This window comes from Mercenaria mercenaria, chromosome 17 (genome assembly GCF_021730395.1).
Source record: "Mercenaria mercenaria strain notata chromosome 17, MADL_Memer_1, whole genome shotgun sequence".
In the NCBI taxonomy this organism is placed as follows: domain Eukaryota; kingdom Metazoa; phylum Mollusca; class Bivalvia; order Venerida; family Veneridae; genus Mercenaria; species Mercenaria mercenaria.
The window spans coordinates 441,497-460,205 of record NC_069377.1 but is presented as its reverse complement, the minus strand read 5'-3'; the positions used below and the strand labels follow the sequence as shown (position 1 = coordinate 460,205).

The window sequence follows — 18,709 nt, the reverse complement described above, 5'->3', positions numbered from 1 at the left end:
ATAGAGGGAGGAATTATCGACAAAAACTGGAACTGTCCATAGGTTTATGAGGACAAAGTTCATGATCACAAACTGAGTTCAAATGATAAATTTGTCCTTCATATTGCACGCAACAACCTCCCCACTCGCATCTCCCCAAATTAACCCCTGCCCCTTTCAAAAAATCCCTTTTAGTTTCTTTTGCCTTAGTTTCGTGCCTCCGCCGCCACATAAAACATTCAAACCCCCACCACTGTCACATTACCCAATCCCTTCAAATAAGCACACTCAAAATAGAAATTTCTTTCTCCTCTCATCGGGCATATATTACCCCACTTTGCGGAGCTCTTGTTCGTATTTCGCTTGCTGTGTTTTGATATTTCAGAAAAGATGACATAACTAATAAGTATGTGTGCAATCTATTTATCTAAGGCTTGCCCTAAAATTTTAAACTGTCGGCTTCGTTGAAGAGTTCCGAACAGTGTGTTTAGTGGCATGAAGTCTGTTCTCGTTTAGGACAAATATTTTAACTGGGGATGATACGCCACTTTACATGGAATTGCACTCTGTGTATCATTGAAGGTTCCATGTAACACACCGTATTAATACATTTGTGGATGTCTGTAAATAGTAGTTTGTACTTGTAACATGTATAAATGTTGAGTTCTGCTCAACACTTTTGGTTAGAGGGCATGCACGGTAGCTTCCATGTCCACTACCATCTATGAACAGGCTGAATTAAACCGAGCCTGCAACGTTTTGTTATACTGGGCGACCTGTGGTTTTCAATTTTTTCTTTATTGTAAGAATAGCCTATTCGTTTCCTAAAGAAACTAAAATACAAAGAAGGCTTAAAATAACAAAAGAAACTAATATCCCATCTGGACTTCGTACACCTGATATAGATATGAAGTGGACAGTTTTTTAAAAACTCGTACCTACTGTGTTTTACTTACAAAGACAACTAGTACGACAATTTAAAATGATTTATACAGTTGTTAAAATGCACTAACACACCACATGAAAAGTAGTAAAGGAATAACATGCAATGTTAACACAAACCTATTTCGTCGTACAATTAGAAGCTTAAGATGAAACAAGGCTTAATGATTTCAAATGTTTTGCTTTTTTCTATAGTTAGTCTCTGTGTTAGAAAATCCTTTAAAAGGGGTTTTCACAGATAGCGGTTTTATTTTGAAAGCTTCGGGTATCAGTGATACACCATGTAAAAGCTAAGCAGAGATTGTAGCAAGATATGTTTGATAACGTCAATTTTATTACCAAGAATGCATTTTTCTCAGTGTAAAATAATTTCATAAAGTTGTTGCATTGAATGTTTTGTTTTATGCTAACTAAGATATTCTGAAATCTGTATAACAAATAATAAAAGAAGTAGTTAAAAATATTTTTTCGATTAGTTGTTATCCAAACTGACTGTAATTTAGAACGGAACGTTCAAGTGTGTCTACAATAACTTCAAAATCAATCCAGACAGTTTTAACATTTAGGTAACTCTATCACCAATTTCAAAGTTCTTTAGAAAGACGCATAAAAAATAAATAAGTACATGCAATATGTATTCAAATCAATTGATACGATTTTTGGGAACTGGCAATTAACAAGATTTAAAATACGTACGTTTATACAATGATTATCCAGATGGTAAGAACTGTTGCAGACACTTAAAAAAACGAACGCTAAATATTTTTTTTAAATATCTCCGGCTCACAATGCTGTGTTTTGTTTAATGACATCATGCATATGTATATGAGCCGGGTGTTCAGAAATTTTTCTGTTCGGGAAGTATGTAAAACCCGTAGATTGTTTCCCGAACGGGAAGTTTTGCAATGTCTATTGTGATATTGCAAAAATATATATAGATAACTGTAAAAACATGATAAGATACTTTATCTTTTCACATTTTATGTGTTTTCAACTAGACATTAAATGCATATCTAACCTTTTCTAAATGTGTATGTATATCTCATACAGTTATAAATCAATCCAAACTTGGAACAGATTTACCTAATTATACATCTGCGTTGTAACATATTAAAATTTCGAAATAAATTGCAAACCGCTGTTATTTTCTAGAAGAAATAACTTTATAACGAGAAATATTAAACGTTAAAAATTGATTCTTTCTAGAAAATACTTATTTTTATGTAATAATATATTGAGTTTTGACACGAAATTAATGCAAAGTTTGGTTATGATTAACTAACAGATAAAACGAATATTCAATTATTGCTATCAAGAAGAATCGTGGATCTGTCTACCTTTGAGATTTTATATGAAAATTTAGTTTTAGCAGTGTGGACTTATTATTACAGTAAAACAGTATTAGATGTTTGAGCGCCTTCATTCTAAATGATCAAAATTGAGAAAACATCTGCGGGCTCCGTGAATCATTTTTGATACGAAATAGGGAAATGGTTTTAATCATTGTTTTAAAGGATACTCAAAAACGAAAAGAAGTACTATCGACTTTATTTAGAAGTTTATTTAAGTCATCCAGATCTGCTTAATAATTCACGACTGCTTGTTTAATGTCTAGTGCAAATAACTAATTTTAACAATACAATTAAAATTCACCAAAATAACAAAATAAATCATAATATTGGATACAATATATGGAAGCTATATACAATATGATTAATTCAAAATAGGATTTTAGGTAAAACAAACATCATTAACTCAACAAATCTATCTAAACCAGATAAAAGTACACAATATATATAGATGTAGGAGCTGATATAAGGCACAATCATTTATGGATAAATCAGAACAAGAGCAGTCACAAGAGACCGCGCGTTCGATTATGTCCATGTTGCATAGTGTATTTGGGCACATCTGAGGAAACTGGAGCTTTCACTGGAGTGCTCAATGATTAAAATGTTAACGAATTTACTGAACAAAAATTTACGTCTGTGTCAAATGTGTTTAGTAATAACAGATGTGCAGGTAAAAAGTATCAAAATATTTACTTAGCATAAAAGGAACATAATTCATTGAAAAATATCGCATCATTTGTTAAATCATCTGGCTTTTAATGTGGAACATGTATTTAAGTTTGAATCAAATCTATTTATTTATATCTGAGATTAAGCAAACGTACATCACAAGTTGAAACTATTTTATGTTTAATCAAATTCATAAAATAATAACAAAGATACATTCATTATAGAGGAAGTGCCTCAAAATAAACCAGAAATTTTACGTAAAAAGGGGCCATGATTCATGAAATATTGGGACAAGAGTTATTTTCCATGTGTCGTATGAATTTGTTGATGATGTGGAAAATTATTTACGTTTGAATCAAATTCAAAAAGTTTAACCTGAAATTTTAAGTTGAAATAGGTCATAATGCATGAGTTTCGTTAAACAGACATTGTGTTATATGAAGTGGGTGATAGATCGAAAAAGCATTTAAGTTTTGATTAAGCGCTTTCAGTTATAACAGAGATATAGATAATATACATCAAAATTAACCTTAAATTCAAAGCAAAAAAGTGTGCATAAAATTTGTTCCAGTGTAATGACCCTTGAGTAATATGATCTGGCTGATTATATGAAACAATTATTTGAAGTTGTTTTCAAATCCGTTTAGTAATAACTGAGATAGACTGAAAGAGCAGCAAAACTATAACCTTTAATTTTAAGTAAAAAGAGTGCAAGATTCATGAAATTTTGGTGCGAGAGTTATGACCCTTCAGCGATATGATTTTGGTTATGATTCAAGTTTGAAGCAAATCCAGCAAATAATTACGACGCCGAAGCTGGGTCGAGTAAGACGGCTCTCCATGCACTTAGTATAGTCGAGCTGAAATCTTACACAGTTGTAAATATTTGTAAAAGGACTGCATAATTATGTTCTTCACACACTATAACAATTACTATAAAAGACAGTCTGCCATTCCAATAAACAATGAACACACAAAACAACTTATTATGATGTTTCTATCATTATTGAAAGAAATGTATTTGCAGAAATGTACTGTTAATATAACATGATACTTAGTCAAGTCATTTATCCTAGAAATAGACTATTTCTTCAATATACATGTATAAAATGCAATTCTTATCCAAGGTTGAAAAAAAAAGTATTTCTTGGAAGAGTAACCATCTATATAAACATCTTACGACTGAACATTATAAAATAAACCATGTAAAAATCTGTGCAAAATGTATATAGTAATACCTCGATCAGCTGAAAGGGTCAACACTGATACGTTTTATTTTATAGTTGTTTTATTTATTTCCCTGATGTTGCAGGTTCAATGCTTGCTTACGCAAGTAAAACGGAAGTTATCCCTTTTGACAAAACTACATGTATAATAATTTGTAATCAATATATTGTCAAAAACAATCGAAACATACAGAAACAAAAATACAAGAAAAAATATTAAAGAAATACTGAATCCAACATAAAAGCGTTTCATACTAAAAACATATATGTGACGGTAGTAGAAAGTAATGATCAAACCAGTTACCGTTGATGAAACATGTTTTACAATTTTGAAGTATTTGTGAATCAGAATGTTCTCTTTACATAAGCGATGAATTTTACCATTTAAAATGTTTCGAAAAACACGCTCCATAACGTAAGTTTCATAAAATTCATGATTATTCATACGTTTTCAGAGGTTCTGTTAGTCTACGAGACGTACGGAATATTATATATTCTAACACGATCCGATTCATTTTCCTTTTAAACAAAGAAGGCTGAAAACAGTGAATTATTATACAATTATTCACTGTTCTGACGTCACAACGGTTTCTTTTCCAGCGCGCCGCTATGCCGTTTGACGCTATGACAAGACAAGACAAGACAATATTATTGCAAATCATTTAGGCTTAAAAGCCCATCATGACATAAATATTACATAATACAAGACATACAGCAAACAGTGGTGCACATCACGATATAAAAGTTACTATAAAGAGTTTTATAACATGTAGACGAGCGACAGAAAAGACAAAATAGAGAAAAGTGGACACTCCACAGGTCGCTCAACACGACAAAAACGAAAATGTTGCAGGCTCGGTTTGATTGAGCCTGTTCATGGACGGTAGTGGAAATGCAGGCTACCGTCCACGCCCTCTAGCCCCGGGTTGAGCAGAACTCAACATTTAAACATGCTAAAAGTACAAAAAGCAATTTAGAGACATCCGCAGATGAATATGGAACCTTCAATGATACACGTGTTGAGGCGTATAATTCCATGAAGAGCGGCGTTTGGTCCCCAGATAAAGTAAAGGGTTTGCCCCAAACGAGAAAACAATGGGCAGAACTAAACAAACTGGAATTTAGGAAAGGGATCTGAGGTTATGGAGCCTGCGTATCACAGGAACTGCCAAAAGACACAATTAAAAAGCAGGCACCATATCCAAGGGGTGATTATACAATACCCAAGGCTATGAAAGCGAGAGTATTGGAACCACCCAGGCCGAAATGGTCATGTTGAGAAACTACAAAGTACCAATAACACGACATAAACGAGAAAATCGAAATATAACAGCCCTGATTGAATGTACGGGGAGACTTGTCACAATCATAAAACACATAAACAAACAAAACAAAAACGGAGAAGATCATCTTTGACAAGTTTACAAGAGTTGTACAACTTGACATAGATCTATTCAAATCAACAAAACAGAAGCATAATTAATGCTTAGATAAGTAGCTTCAAAACAGAAGCAATCAACCAAATAGACACTATATATATTGACCGTTTAACAATACATTTAAATATAACATATATAGAACAATCAATTCATTCACAGCCTTGCCAAAACGAAATACAAGACCTGAAAAAAACACACACATTTAACTACAACCATAACATAAAACATAATAATATAGCGTATTACAAAGTAGACTGTCTAAGCTTAAATGCATTAAATATAAATATTCCTAAATTTTGTATTATTTTCTTATTTTCGGAGTTCAGACGTAATAGCACAGTTTCGGCCGTAACGGATATCAAAAGATTGTCCTGTAGTGGCACTAATAAAAAGATTACCTTTAATGAAAGTGTTATGTGTACACAGACGTCTGTAACAATAAGTTATTACATATTCGGAGTGAATTAGAAATTTCCGATTATTTTCATGGACTATATGCAAGGACTGCTTTCATGTTGTATATCTATACATAGTTTAGAATAAGTGTTGTAGAATATTTAAATAGTACCTAATATGTGTTTCAGATTTTAACAAGTTTAGTTAAGTTTGGTCTGTAAATAACATTACAGAGTATGCCATTACCAGAGTTATTGTCCGTTTTTTATATATACCAAGGGTCTGTCAAAAGATCATTTGCTTGCATTATTTGCCATGTATACACTGGCTCCTACGGAGAGAGAGCTACTTGCTGCTAATGATGTAGCTGGTGAGGCAAGTAGACCTACAAATTTCCTAAGCATCTGTAAAACTTGAAATGATACCGCTCGTCCGACTTTACATCTCGTTGCAAAGTGCTCGCAGTTGTTTTTTATCAAATCATATGCTCCCCAAAGCCTTGGATTAGCTGCTAGAGCTTCCGCATTCCTTGCTGCTTCCTCGGCTGGAAGACACTCAGATCTCCGATATCTGTAACGAACTAATAGCCTTTTTCCCTGATCAGTGAATTCTAGAATATCAACGATTCGAACTGTGGCAGTTACTTTGTTCGTACCACCAAAGTCAGCCACTCCTATGCTGTGTCCTAGAAAGATTCCATGGTGATAATACTTGACTCCCGCCATTTCTCCCTCCACTGCAATGTGGTCTCCCCTTTGTAGTAACCTAAAAAAATTGATACAGTATTCCTACCTTGCTTGTTAGTACAGTTTTCTCTAAGACTTTGAGCGTTAAACGGAATTTTAAAAAAGTACTTAGATTTCTATATAAAGACCGTATTAAATGATAGATTGATTATGTAAGCATGATACATGACCATGACCTTAAAGAGGTTGTTCCTTATGCACAGGTCTTGTAAACTGAGCAAGCTTACGTAGCATAGTATGGCTTATCATGCAAGAAAAGCCTCCTTTGCTAAGTGGTTAAGGTTGTTGTCTTCAAAGCATATATATATATAAATCAAATAAATAAAATGACTTCACATGCCTTTCCAACAGTATTTAATTATAAAAATACAAACTAGTTTCGCCTATACCATAGTAACGTCACGTTACATTGTATGTACACTGATGAGCCGATAGGCGAAACTAGTTTGTATTTTTATAATTAAATACTGTTGGAAAGGCATGTGAGGTCATTTTATTTATTTGATTTATAGACTTCCATCTTGTGCCGAGTCTTATCATTGTCAAGTATATATATATATATATATATAACTTTATTATAAGTCCGCAAAGTGCAACAAAAGAATTATCAGTATTAATTATGTAATAATATTATTTATTTACACGGTATGTCTAACAAATGACATCGAGAATTCTTACTGACCTTTCAGAAAGCTGCATTTTCAGGTACGTGATATTTTTCACTTTGGTTAAAAAAGCATTTTTACAATAAATAACTGACTACAGAAGGTAATAAAAATAGCCTTGATCTAGAGAATGTTACAACCTACTAAAGTTTGAAATTATATTGAACACGTTTGCTTTGATTTAAGGTGAAAATTAAACTAGAACTCTATGATAAAAATCGAACAGATCATTTCGGAAATGTTAAACAGTGAGAAAGCAAACATATCGTACGTATTAATTAGCATGGATGATATGCACTGTGAATACATACTATTTATCGCCATATGACCTAAAATTGTGTCGGTGTGACGTTAAACCCAACAAAATAAATAAAAACATACTATTTACACTTAACATATAATTTCACGGGTACATACTCATATACATATAAATGGGGGTGTTTGTCATGGGATTCGATCCGATTCTTGAGCTGCGAGCTGAATGGTTACCGACTTCTATCCACATAGCGCCTGGCAAAGTGGTAGGAGTTGGGAAGTAATTGGAAAGCACAATAACGGTGTCTCATAAGCCAAATTGGCTGCCCTCTCAATAAAAGTGGCACTCTAATAAACAAATACAAATATGTATAAACTGTATTAGCACACGTACCTCAACTGAGTGACATTTTCAGCCTCAATGCTCACGTCAACCATATTTAAAGTCAATAAGAAAATATTGCGAACTAATAACAGTGTACTTCCCTTTTCACTTCATTGAAAATATACTTTCTTTTTCACTTCATTGAAAATGGAAATCCCGTCTTTATCTTTACTGATAAAAATAGATTGAGGTGCATGGTTTATTCGTCGGCTCCATATAGTTTCCGCTTCTTGCGTTAAAACAATTCGCTGTTGTCTCTGGTTATCTAGTTATAACTCAGGACAAAAGAGTTCCATTGAAATATGATTGGTTGATAAACTTGTATTAGAGAATGCACCTTGAATTGATAGCGAGAGATTCATCGGTGTGATTTTTATATGTATGTGACAGGAAAGGCCGTACCGGCGACAGTAACCATCAGAACAAATCAACACCCTTTACAATATTTACAAATTTATTTACATAAGATGATTATTAACAATGCATAGATGATATGAAAAAAAAACTGATTATAAGAAAGAAAAAAAAAAAGCAAAGTTCAGTATCTCCGGATACAAAAGATCTTACAGTTCCATTCTAAAGTGACGTGTCACAGTTCTTTAATTTAATTGCGAACTTTAAGTAGCACAAACAATATCAAAACGTATCTTGAAATAAAGTCCCTTTAAACCGTGAATACGTTGATTCCGTACTGGCTCCCTATGGTGGTAGGTGATTGCATCCCTGAGCTGACTTTAGAGGATAGCAAAAATCAACGTCTTTGCGGTTTACGGCACAACCATGGGACGAAAGCTCTGCGCTGGGAATATCACATCCAGGCGAGTGAAGACAAGTGAACCTCGGGCATTGTACTTCCGGGTTATGACATCACCGGGAAAATCGTCTGGCGGAAGAAGCTAAAATATATAACACATGGTAAGCATCATAGCAAAGCAAAAATAAGTCAGGGCATAAAACTGCTCCTTTGGGTACACCATACCTCCGTAGGCTCCCATAAATAATATGTGCTACTTATACAAAATATATGTGCTACTAAGTTCAGACGTCACATGATTAAAATACGCCACTAATTACTTCCATTATTACAAAAATTACTTACTTAAAAGTCTAAAGTCAAAGTATGAAAAGATATGAAAAGCTTATGATGAAAAAATATTATAGATACGGACATGATAAACTGCAGCTATTATTTACAACTACAAATTAACAAAATTCAATATAAATCAAACGTTATATCATAGTTGGCATCCATATAATATCTAATGCCATACACTACAACGGACATTAATTAGATGTGCTATAGACTGGCACACAATTACAAATTACAATAATATATTACATACATGGTGCTAGACTTGCCATATAGATTTACACATAACAATACAATGCAGTAATGGCGTTCCATAATTAACAAAATGTTTGACATAAGTTTTTGAAACAGTGCTTTACAAATATCATGTTACAAATTTCAGTATAAATCTAACATCTTATATAAACGAAACGTTTAGACTCCTCTTTCTAAATAATTTACAAAAGTCTGAAAAATTTAATAAATTATCCTGGTATACCGAAACTAGCAAAAATCATATGCCGAAAAGTAAATGTTACAGAATTCTGTAGAATGCACAAAAATTTACCAAATAAAAATCGTAATGCAAAAATCATACAAAAATCTAACAAATAAATTTCTTACCTCGATCGAGCATAAATTTCTAGCAAGAAAAATTAATCAGACATAGATTCGTCTATAATGTCGGAAGGTGGTGTGCGCAAGGCATATCTAGTCCAGTCTATTTAAAGGGTAATGTCCCGCCAAATACTAAATTTCATGGGATTCACGGCCTATGCGTGAACTCTTACTATTTCTATTTTCACGGGATTCACGATATAGCCGGGAAATCTGACTACTTTGGCGCGGATTGAAATAGACAATCTGAGGCCCATTATAGTGGTTTTGGGGATAAAAACATAAATTACTGAAGTTTATAAAATATCAACTTTCTTATTACTTAACCGAATTTAATGAAATTTACATGGAAATTTAAGTTATGAAATACAGAAAAACATGAGAGGTATTTCATGCGTGAAATCTGACATTTACCTCAATAACTCAAAAATTTACAAAAAGATGATTCAATACCTGTATTTACACTGCAGATACAATAAGGCCCGTATGTCAATTTGTGACACTGTAGACGGTGATATCCGAAAGCCAAAGAAACAGAAAGCATTTTTTAAAGGCAAAAATCTTTAGTTGGTCATAATTAACAGCAGTAATAAAGTGGAATATAAAATCACTTCAAACCGGAATCTCCGGTTACGTCGTCCTTCCCAAGGCCGTTGCCTCGGGAACCCCGGTCGGGCGGCAACTGGAGTGGAACCGGTAACCAACTGTATTTCTAAATGGAAATGGTATGACTTAACTGAAAGTAAACTCCTATTTACAACATTGCACTTAGATACCCACTAAGTTATGTAATGGATCAAAATGTTCGACTTGCATTCCCCGTAATCGCAAAGATAGGCGAACAATAAAAAGTACTTTGCTGTCTGACTAAACTACAAAATGGATCTCCTTTAAAGACAAGCGGAACGTCAACCTCTTGTTTATCTCTGTCCCTTCAAGTAAAATTTTTATTAAGGTTTAAAGTACATGACCTTCCAAAAGAAATGTATATTGAAAGAAGAAGAAAAATACGGATATTTAACACTTTTCCGTGTATTTTGGTTTCATTGTTATCCGTAGAAGTCTGCATAATTGATAATGTTACTAGTATGCGCGTTAGCTTTCTAATACAAGCCTAAAATGTATATGTCGCGGGGCTCGTGTTTCCATGGTAACGCATTTTCTCTCATTTTTAAACAGCTGTGTATGAAAACGGGGTTTTCGACGGCTGCAGCGCCATTCTGTTAATGACCAACAGGGAGTATTTGGGTAATATTATTAGCAAAATACCAAGCCCTTTACGCGGTACCTTAATTTTCTTAAAGTTTAAAGTAACCATGGCAACAGAGATGTTTAAAATAGCTTATATTTTGATTTTTACCGTAATTTCTTATGAAAAAAATATTAAATAAAAATATCTTTCTTGTGAGTGTAGCTTTAAAACATCTTATTTCTAAGGTAAGTAATATTTCCGTGTTATTTGCATTTATTTAAACCAATTCACGGCTTAAAATACTTACAGCTGTACCCTTCATCTGTGATTTTTTTTTTATAGAAAAATCGTTCTGCATGCTGCAATGATTCTCATGGATATTGTTGAAATGAAAATAAAAAGCCAAAACTGCATTCCTTAAATAGACCAGTGTCAACGCTTTTGAATTTTCAATTTAGATATATAGGACACGGGATTCGTTTTCATGGTAACATCAATTTAATTTAAGAAACCACACTTTTCTACTGAAATCTGAGCAATTTTTAAATCTTACATTTAGTATAAAAGAAACAAATTATCAACGGAAACTGAAAAATAGGTATTACAAATCGAACCGCCCAATTTTTATTTGAAAATGGCCGTAATGGGTAACCTTTCACCCACCTATATTCCCAATAACATTGGTTACCATCATCCATTTTCTTACATTCCGCATAACATTTAAATATAACTACATAAAAGAAGCAAAATATTGATCTTTTTTTAGAATGAAACACTCATAAAAAATATTTCATCAAATTATGACAGTTTGAAAATAGTTCAAATAAAGAAATTGCACAGAATTACGTACTTTCAAAATAAAAGCTATTAATTTTGCGCGGTAACTGACACGTAACGTCATGACGTCAGTGACGTCATTTTAAGGCAAAAATGTTTTAAAGCGTATCTGCGGTAATTTATTCATTATTTCTGCATAATTAAACCATTAAGCATCAGATCGGAGACAGATACGTGATTTATTTTCAGAAAAATGGATATACAAACACATTTATTTTGTCGTAAACCTCGTCGTAAATCGTCACGTTAGCTTCCGGTTGGGCCTGCGCACATACAAATATTAAGGTAACCTACCTCCTTAAACTACAAAATTGATTTCTATCCGTGATTGCAGAGTGGAACGTCAACCTGTGCATTTAAATGTTACAGTGCAAGCACAAGAATCAAATATACTGATACATGTCTAACCTACCTGTTCTCAGAATATAAGTTTTTGATAAGATAACGCAAACATGTGAAAGAGTGTCGAGAAGGTAGGTGTAGTACATAGATATACAACAGCAAAAATACCTTAGACGTTACAAATATAGTTTATTTCGTCACACCTGTAATTTAGAATCCATTTTGCAGCGTTTTGATATTTCTTTATAACAAAGGACAGTCTAAGGTTAATGAACGCACCTAGAGCACAAAATTGAGCAATTTCGTGACATACGTTGCATTTGTTACAAGCATAACGTCAAGTAACATAACGTAACGTTAAGTAACATGAATAAAGATCATGTAATATCTTTTACTGTCCCACTTCTGACTGATTAAAGAAATGGACTACAAAAAGACACCTATTCTCAAACAAACGTTACATAAGTAACATCCATGTAATATCCTTGTTACACCTATATAACACTACTGAGCCTCTTCATGGACACACGTAACATAAGTAACATCCAAGTAACATCATTGTACTATCCTAGGATATATTTATTGGCTTATCCTGTCACTTGCAGTATTTTCGACCCGATATCAGGGTGCCGTATATCTTTCTTGATATACCGTCAGTTGATCATGTGACCAGTGATATACAGTCAGGTGAACAAGTGACCTTATGATTGATAGTTTTGTCATAAAAAAATTGCATTAAAACCATCATCATTGTGTTGGAAATGTCCGAACTAAGAAAATGAGTGGTCAAATAATGAGTTTTTATTCAGAAACGAAGAAGTTATTGCGATTTTGCCGGTAATCACGTCATTATGATTATATAAGTGATGTCATTACGAATATGACGTCATTAAAGCGGTGGTCGCAGACTTTTTTGTAAAATAAATTGCCAAATATCGGAAAATGAAGTAATGACAAGATAAATAGAATAATAGATTAGTGCCTAAGATGGAGAAAGTTTATCTGGCTCGGCTCCGGACGTTATCAGGTTCGCCTTCGGCCCGATAACCTCCTCCACCTCGCCAGATAAACTATCTCATCTACGGCACTAACCTATTATTCTCTATTTAAACGACGATAATAGTTGTAAGTCATCGGCATAAAAATGATGATTCAGTCCATGACTTCTGCAGATTGAACCAACGGGTTTTGTGTACACGATGAAGGACAGATCCTTGTGGCACACTGTATTTCATGCGGACTGGAGTAGACAGTTCGCCATTTACTGAGACTGTTTGGTAGCGGTCATTCAGATAAGAAGTCATCCACTATAGTGGTTTGCCAATGATCCCGAAGTCCCTTTCCAAGCGTTTTAGCCACGTTTCATGATCGATAGTATCAAACGCAGTTTATAAGTCAAGCATTACCATAACTGTGATTTCGTTTTGATCCAGGATTGATGAATGTCATTTTGAACTTTTAGAAGTGCAGTTTCTGTCGAGTGATGCTTTCTGTATGCAGACTGGTGCTATTCATGCAGGTTCTTCGATGTCAGGTGACCCTCAATGCGTTTATCTACTACTTTTCCCAGTACTTTGGAGACAAAACGTAGATTCATCTGAATCAAGGTCTGTTTTTTTTGCGCGGTTTCCAGTGATGTGTTGAAAGTTTTTGTCAAAGCTGGAAGGAGGTCGTCAAGGCATGTCTTTAAAAGCCAAGTTGGTATTGGGTCTAATTCACACGACTTACATGGAGATGCCTGATAAATATTCTTTACTTCTTCTAGTGTGGCTGAAGTTGTGGTGTTGAAATTAAATTGAAATTGAGGTTACAGAATTATGACCCGGCGGAAAGACAAGCACATATTTTTAAACGCCATTGATCCTCCTGGTATAGACCTTAACATTTAGCCTGCTGGTGATTTTGCCTTTGCAACAAGTGCTGACCATGCTCAGCCTGCACAACCCTGAAAGCTAATCATTATCTGCATTGTTCGCTATTCAGTAAGTAAATGTTCAGCCAACACCAATTTGAATATTAAGTGGTACTGCCCAAATTGGATGATGGGCTTATTTATTTTAGAAATCTAGCAGGGTAAACATTAAAGAAAAAAAAGATTATAACTATAATTTTGTGATATATACTTAAATCAGATATTCTTAATTAAAGGAAAAACAGGTTGATAGTTTATTAAATTCATCTGTTGTTTTGTTATTTAATTGTTAATGAGGTAGAAGGAACTTTTCTAGGGCAAAACAATTAATGCAGAGAAGGAAATTAATATTAATATAATATCTCTCATTATTCTACGGAGGAATAACATTGACATCTATTGTATGGAAGAAGGGCAGTTTTAAGCTAAATTAAAGTGTTTTTCTTTTTTTTACCTCTGGGGTACGATATACCATCTCGGGAAAGTGTCTTGAATGTGACAAGTGAGCATTTATTTTAATCTAGTGACTTGAGAATTACTTTTGGGAATGATATACTATGTAGTGGTCACTATGTGGACACCTCATAACCACGAACCAGTCTTTCGTGGACAGAGATACAAACTCTTTGAAACGAAATAGTTTTCACGTGGATACGTCTTTTTCGCATGCGTTTGTATCTTATTTACAGGAGTTAGTAAGTCGTTGTCACAAGAGTTTTAAACAAAAAACGCACATTTTTCACCTTGGAGCTTCCGTAGTTTTGCGTTAAATTAAGGAATTTGATAGACAAAAAGGAATAAAGGGGACGGTAGAATTACTATTTGCTTTATTTTCCTAATTGTCCTAGCCGTCTTCATTTTTTTTTGTTTATGTTTTGTGGCCGAGTGCTTAAAATCGCTGACTTCAAATCACTTGCCCCTCATCGATGTGGGTTCGAGTGTCACTCGTGGCGTTGAATTTTTTCATGTGAGGAAGCCATCCAGATGGCTTACAGAAGGTAGGTAGTTTTACCCAGGTGCCCGCTCGAGATGAAATAATGCACGGAGGGGCACCTGGACTTCCTCCATCATCAAAGCGGGAAAGTCGCCACATGACATATTATTGTGTCGGTGCGACGTTAAACCCAATAAAATAAGTAAATAAACTGTGTTTTTAAGGCTGCATTACCTTAATGGTATACAAATCTATAATATTTTCGACTAACTTGAGTTTGTGTACAGATCCCATATTTTGTTCATTTCACAGGAAAAAATATTCAATATAGAGGCTATTCACATTTTGTATAATTATGTCCCTCCCTTTTCGTCTCAAAACTTGAACATATTTTGCCATTTTCGAAGACTGAGTACTTACTACCGAAAAGTAATTAATCTGCAAAAACAAGATATTTTTACTTAAGTTATATGATAAAAAGGTATCTATTCTCTTGCTTGTTAACATATTTTCTCTTGCTTGTTAACATATTTAAATTTTGATTTATATCCATTGCCTTTGAGCAAATGATAGGCAAGTATACACACTTGGTGAGGAAAGGCGAGCCAATATGTTAGAACATCTTTTACAATGCCTTTCAGTACCTTCAATGGATTCGTAAGCATTTATATGTTTTATTTAGTTTCGGACTATTCAAATAGCATTTGTTGTATCTGAATTCTCTTTTCAAATTACTTAATATACTTAAACAGTTATATTAACTATTTTTTTGTGCATAAAGCTGTGCTCAACGTTCCAAGGGCGTAAACTCAATTCAACCTCAACAATATTTTTGACCGGCCTAAAAGAATTTTGATACTCAGGATTAAACTATTACGTAATATTTGTTAAGATATTTTGTTTTATTTTGAAGATTAATGATATTTTTGTGTTGTGTTTTCACTCTTTGAAAATGGCAAAGATGTGTATTTAGTTTGAACTATAATGATGGTGAATTATACGTTAAAACATTCGTATATTTTTATTTTGAATATTAATGATATTTTTGTATTGTGTTTTCAATCTTCGAAAATCGCAAAGATGTGTATTTATTAGGAATTATTAAGATAGTATGATAACAAGTTAACCTATTCGTATATAAAACATTTACATATTCATAATAATCAGGGCCTCTGTTTTAGGGTGTTGTTCTTGGAACAAGGCTTATCCTATTGCATATTTGTCCTTGTTTTAGGTCCAGTGGAAACACTCGAAAACGTTACAGTCACTTTCGATATTTTACTTACAGTCAAATTAAATATGAAAATCACAGATTTATCTTTGATTATTAGAAATATATTTTTGTACAGAATAGTTTTAGAATCATTTTCAGAGTCTGACCGTCTTCTCGTAATGTTTTTTATGACGGTCAACCAATGTCACAACAGGGTCTAAGTGCTAAGAAATACTTTTAGTTGATTTTTACAGAAATAATTTATTACGAATGAATAGTGCACATGTGCAGAGCTATGCAGCTATGCATGTTAATATAATGATTTATGTAAACACTCAGGTAGACTTGTGTGAGTGTGTGCCAATGTAATTTTATACAGTGCAGTGTAGCCTGGAATTTCGTAAACAGCGAAACATGTTCAAACCAAAATGTTCATTTTGTGATCTTTAAGAAATATTGGATTTCGAGCATGGCAAACATTAGCATAACAGCTGAAAATATTACTCAGTTAAGGTGAGTTATATACATTTCATATAATCATTTTGCTAGAATGCGTATTTTTCTTCTACAGAAAGATGAACCATTTAGAAAAAATCCTAATCTAATGAAAGTCATATAGAAGCATCTATTGTCAGGCTTACACTTGTATACAAATACACATCTAAATAATAATAACCTTTTCACTTGAACGAGTATAAAGGAAAGTACATCAGCCAGACAGAACTATAATCTTACCTGTAGAAATTACGACCACTGAAAACGTTATTTGTAAACAATAGTGTGTAAGTATATCAGTGTCTGAAGGTCGTATTCAAGCAAAGCAATTGTCCAATTTCGACGTACAGATATATTACATTATAAAATGTCAATCATTTTGGCAAATATTACAATAAACACAAGTACACATTTTATGATAATCATTTTTGTTTTTAGATATAACGTTCATCCAAAGAAGAATTTTTGATAGGCTTTCAACCAGGAAATTAATACTCTTGCATACATTTGAATCGCTTTCATCTTCATGTGAATTTCTTCATTTAAACTTTAAACATATGCGGCCATGCACATAACACTCAAAAGAGAGATGTCTAGATAGTTTGAGGTAGGTAGGTAGATAGGTAAGAGAGAGAGAGAGAGAGAGAGAGAGAGAGAGAAATTTGTTTACTTGGAATGCCAATGTGTGTTGACTGAAGACATGCATGGATGGCTTGATTAAAACAATTATGCTCAATATTTTTCATGATAGCTGATTTACTTTATGGTGATTTTTCTTTCTTAAAAAATAAGATTGAAAAACGCGAAAACCACAGTCACGTTGCTGTTGTCCCTTAATATCTAATATTAGTTTAAATACAAGCATGTATGATTAACACAATGGTATATCTTTCAATCTAATTTAGGTCACTGAAAAGAGGAGACCATATTGCAGTGCAGGGGGAAATGGCTGGAGTCAAGTACTATCATCATGGCATATTCCTAGGACACGAAATTGGTGTAGCTGACTTCAATGGTACAAATAAAATGAATGCAATTGTCCGGGTTATTGACATATTAGAGTTTATAGGACAAGGCAAACGGAGATTAATCCGGTACATATATAAAAGTTCTGAATGCCTTCCTGCCGAGGAAGCAGCAAGAAATGCGGAAGCTCTCGCTGCCAATCCTAGGCTTTGGGGTGCTTATGATGTAGTGAAGAACAACTGCGAGCACTTTGCAACCAGATGTAAGGTTGGTCGAGCGGTATCATTTCAAGTTGCCTCAAAGCTAGGTAGTTTTATTGCAGGCGTTGCTGTAGTTTCACTCTTCTCGCCAGCACTAGCAATTGGTTCTGTCGCCGTTGGCGGCATTTTCCTTGCAAACATAAACAAAAGTAAATAGAAGTAAATAACTTTAATCAAACTACAGAAGAATCCCTTTTGACCGGAAAGGATATTAATGAAAAGGCTCAAATTACACCGAATGGAATGTTAATTTCTGCTTCATATATTTTGCTACGATCCTATACAACATCCGTGTATAAAGTTCTACATATCTGAAAAGTTCCTGAAGGTTACACTGTTTTAAACTAATAAAGGAGTAACTACATGCTCTTTACTTCTATAGTGAACAACCAGTTTGAAAGTGTTAGTGCATTTTTCAATGTGTCGTATTTCTTATTCATATAGGAATATATTTGTACATGTATATCAAACGGAAAATCATTGATAGTAATGAATTTAGATACTATCAACATCCAGTTTACGCCATTACTAATGCTTGCGTTTATGATTGTTCTTGACATAAAGATGAAATAAACAAGTGCGTATTTCCGCTGCATATATTTTTGTTGTTTTGTTTAATGTCAATACAATTGTGCTATTATTCGTTTGACAATCAGACAAGCAGTCTAACAGTTTACATTCAAACGGCAAGTATGAAGTAAAACGTCACTCGTAGAATGTTATTCAAGCGGTACTGCTATTCAGTTAGATAACATGGTTTAAAAGCAACGAAAAGGTCATAGATAGAAAGTTCCGCAAACAGTTTGATATTTTTAGT

At 33.6% G+C, this 18,709-nt stretch overlaps 2 protein-coding genes across 2 annotated transcripts; one reads left to right on the top strand and one right to left on the bottom strand.

Annotated features, from left to right (window-relative positions):
• Positions 1 to 2,470: 2,470 nt before the first annotated feature.
• LOC123536786 (lecithin retinol acyltransferase-like) lies at positions 2,471 to 8,197 on the bottom strand. Its single transcript, XM_053528655.1, has 2 exons — positions 8,064 to 8,197; positions 2,471 to 6,768 (listed from the first exon to the last, which is right to left on the bottom strand). The coding sequence occupies exons 1-2, from the start codon at positions 8,105 to 8,107 to the stop codon at positions 6,297 to 6,299; spliced, it is 516 nt and encodes a 171-aa protein (XP_053384630.1). The 5' UTR covers positions 8,108 to 8,197; the 3' UTR covers positions 2,471 to 6,296.
• An 8,321-nt stretch (positions 8,198 to 16,518) lies between these two features.
• Positions 16,519 to 18,489, top strand: LOC123536903 (egg-laying defective protein 26-like). Its single transcript, XM_045320401.2, has 2 exons — positions 16,519 to 16,684; positions 17,572 to 18,489. Exons 1-2 carry the CDS (start codon positions 16,641 to 16,643, stop codon positions 18,047 to 18,049), a joined length of 522 nt encoding a protein of 173 aa, XP_045176336.2. The 5' UTR covers positions 16,519 to 16,640; the 3' UTR covers positions 18,050 to 18,489.
• Positions 18,490 to 18,709: the final 220 nt, after the last annotated feature.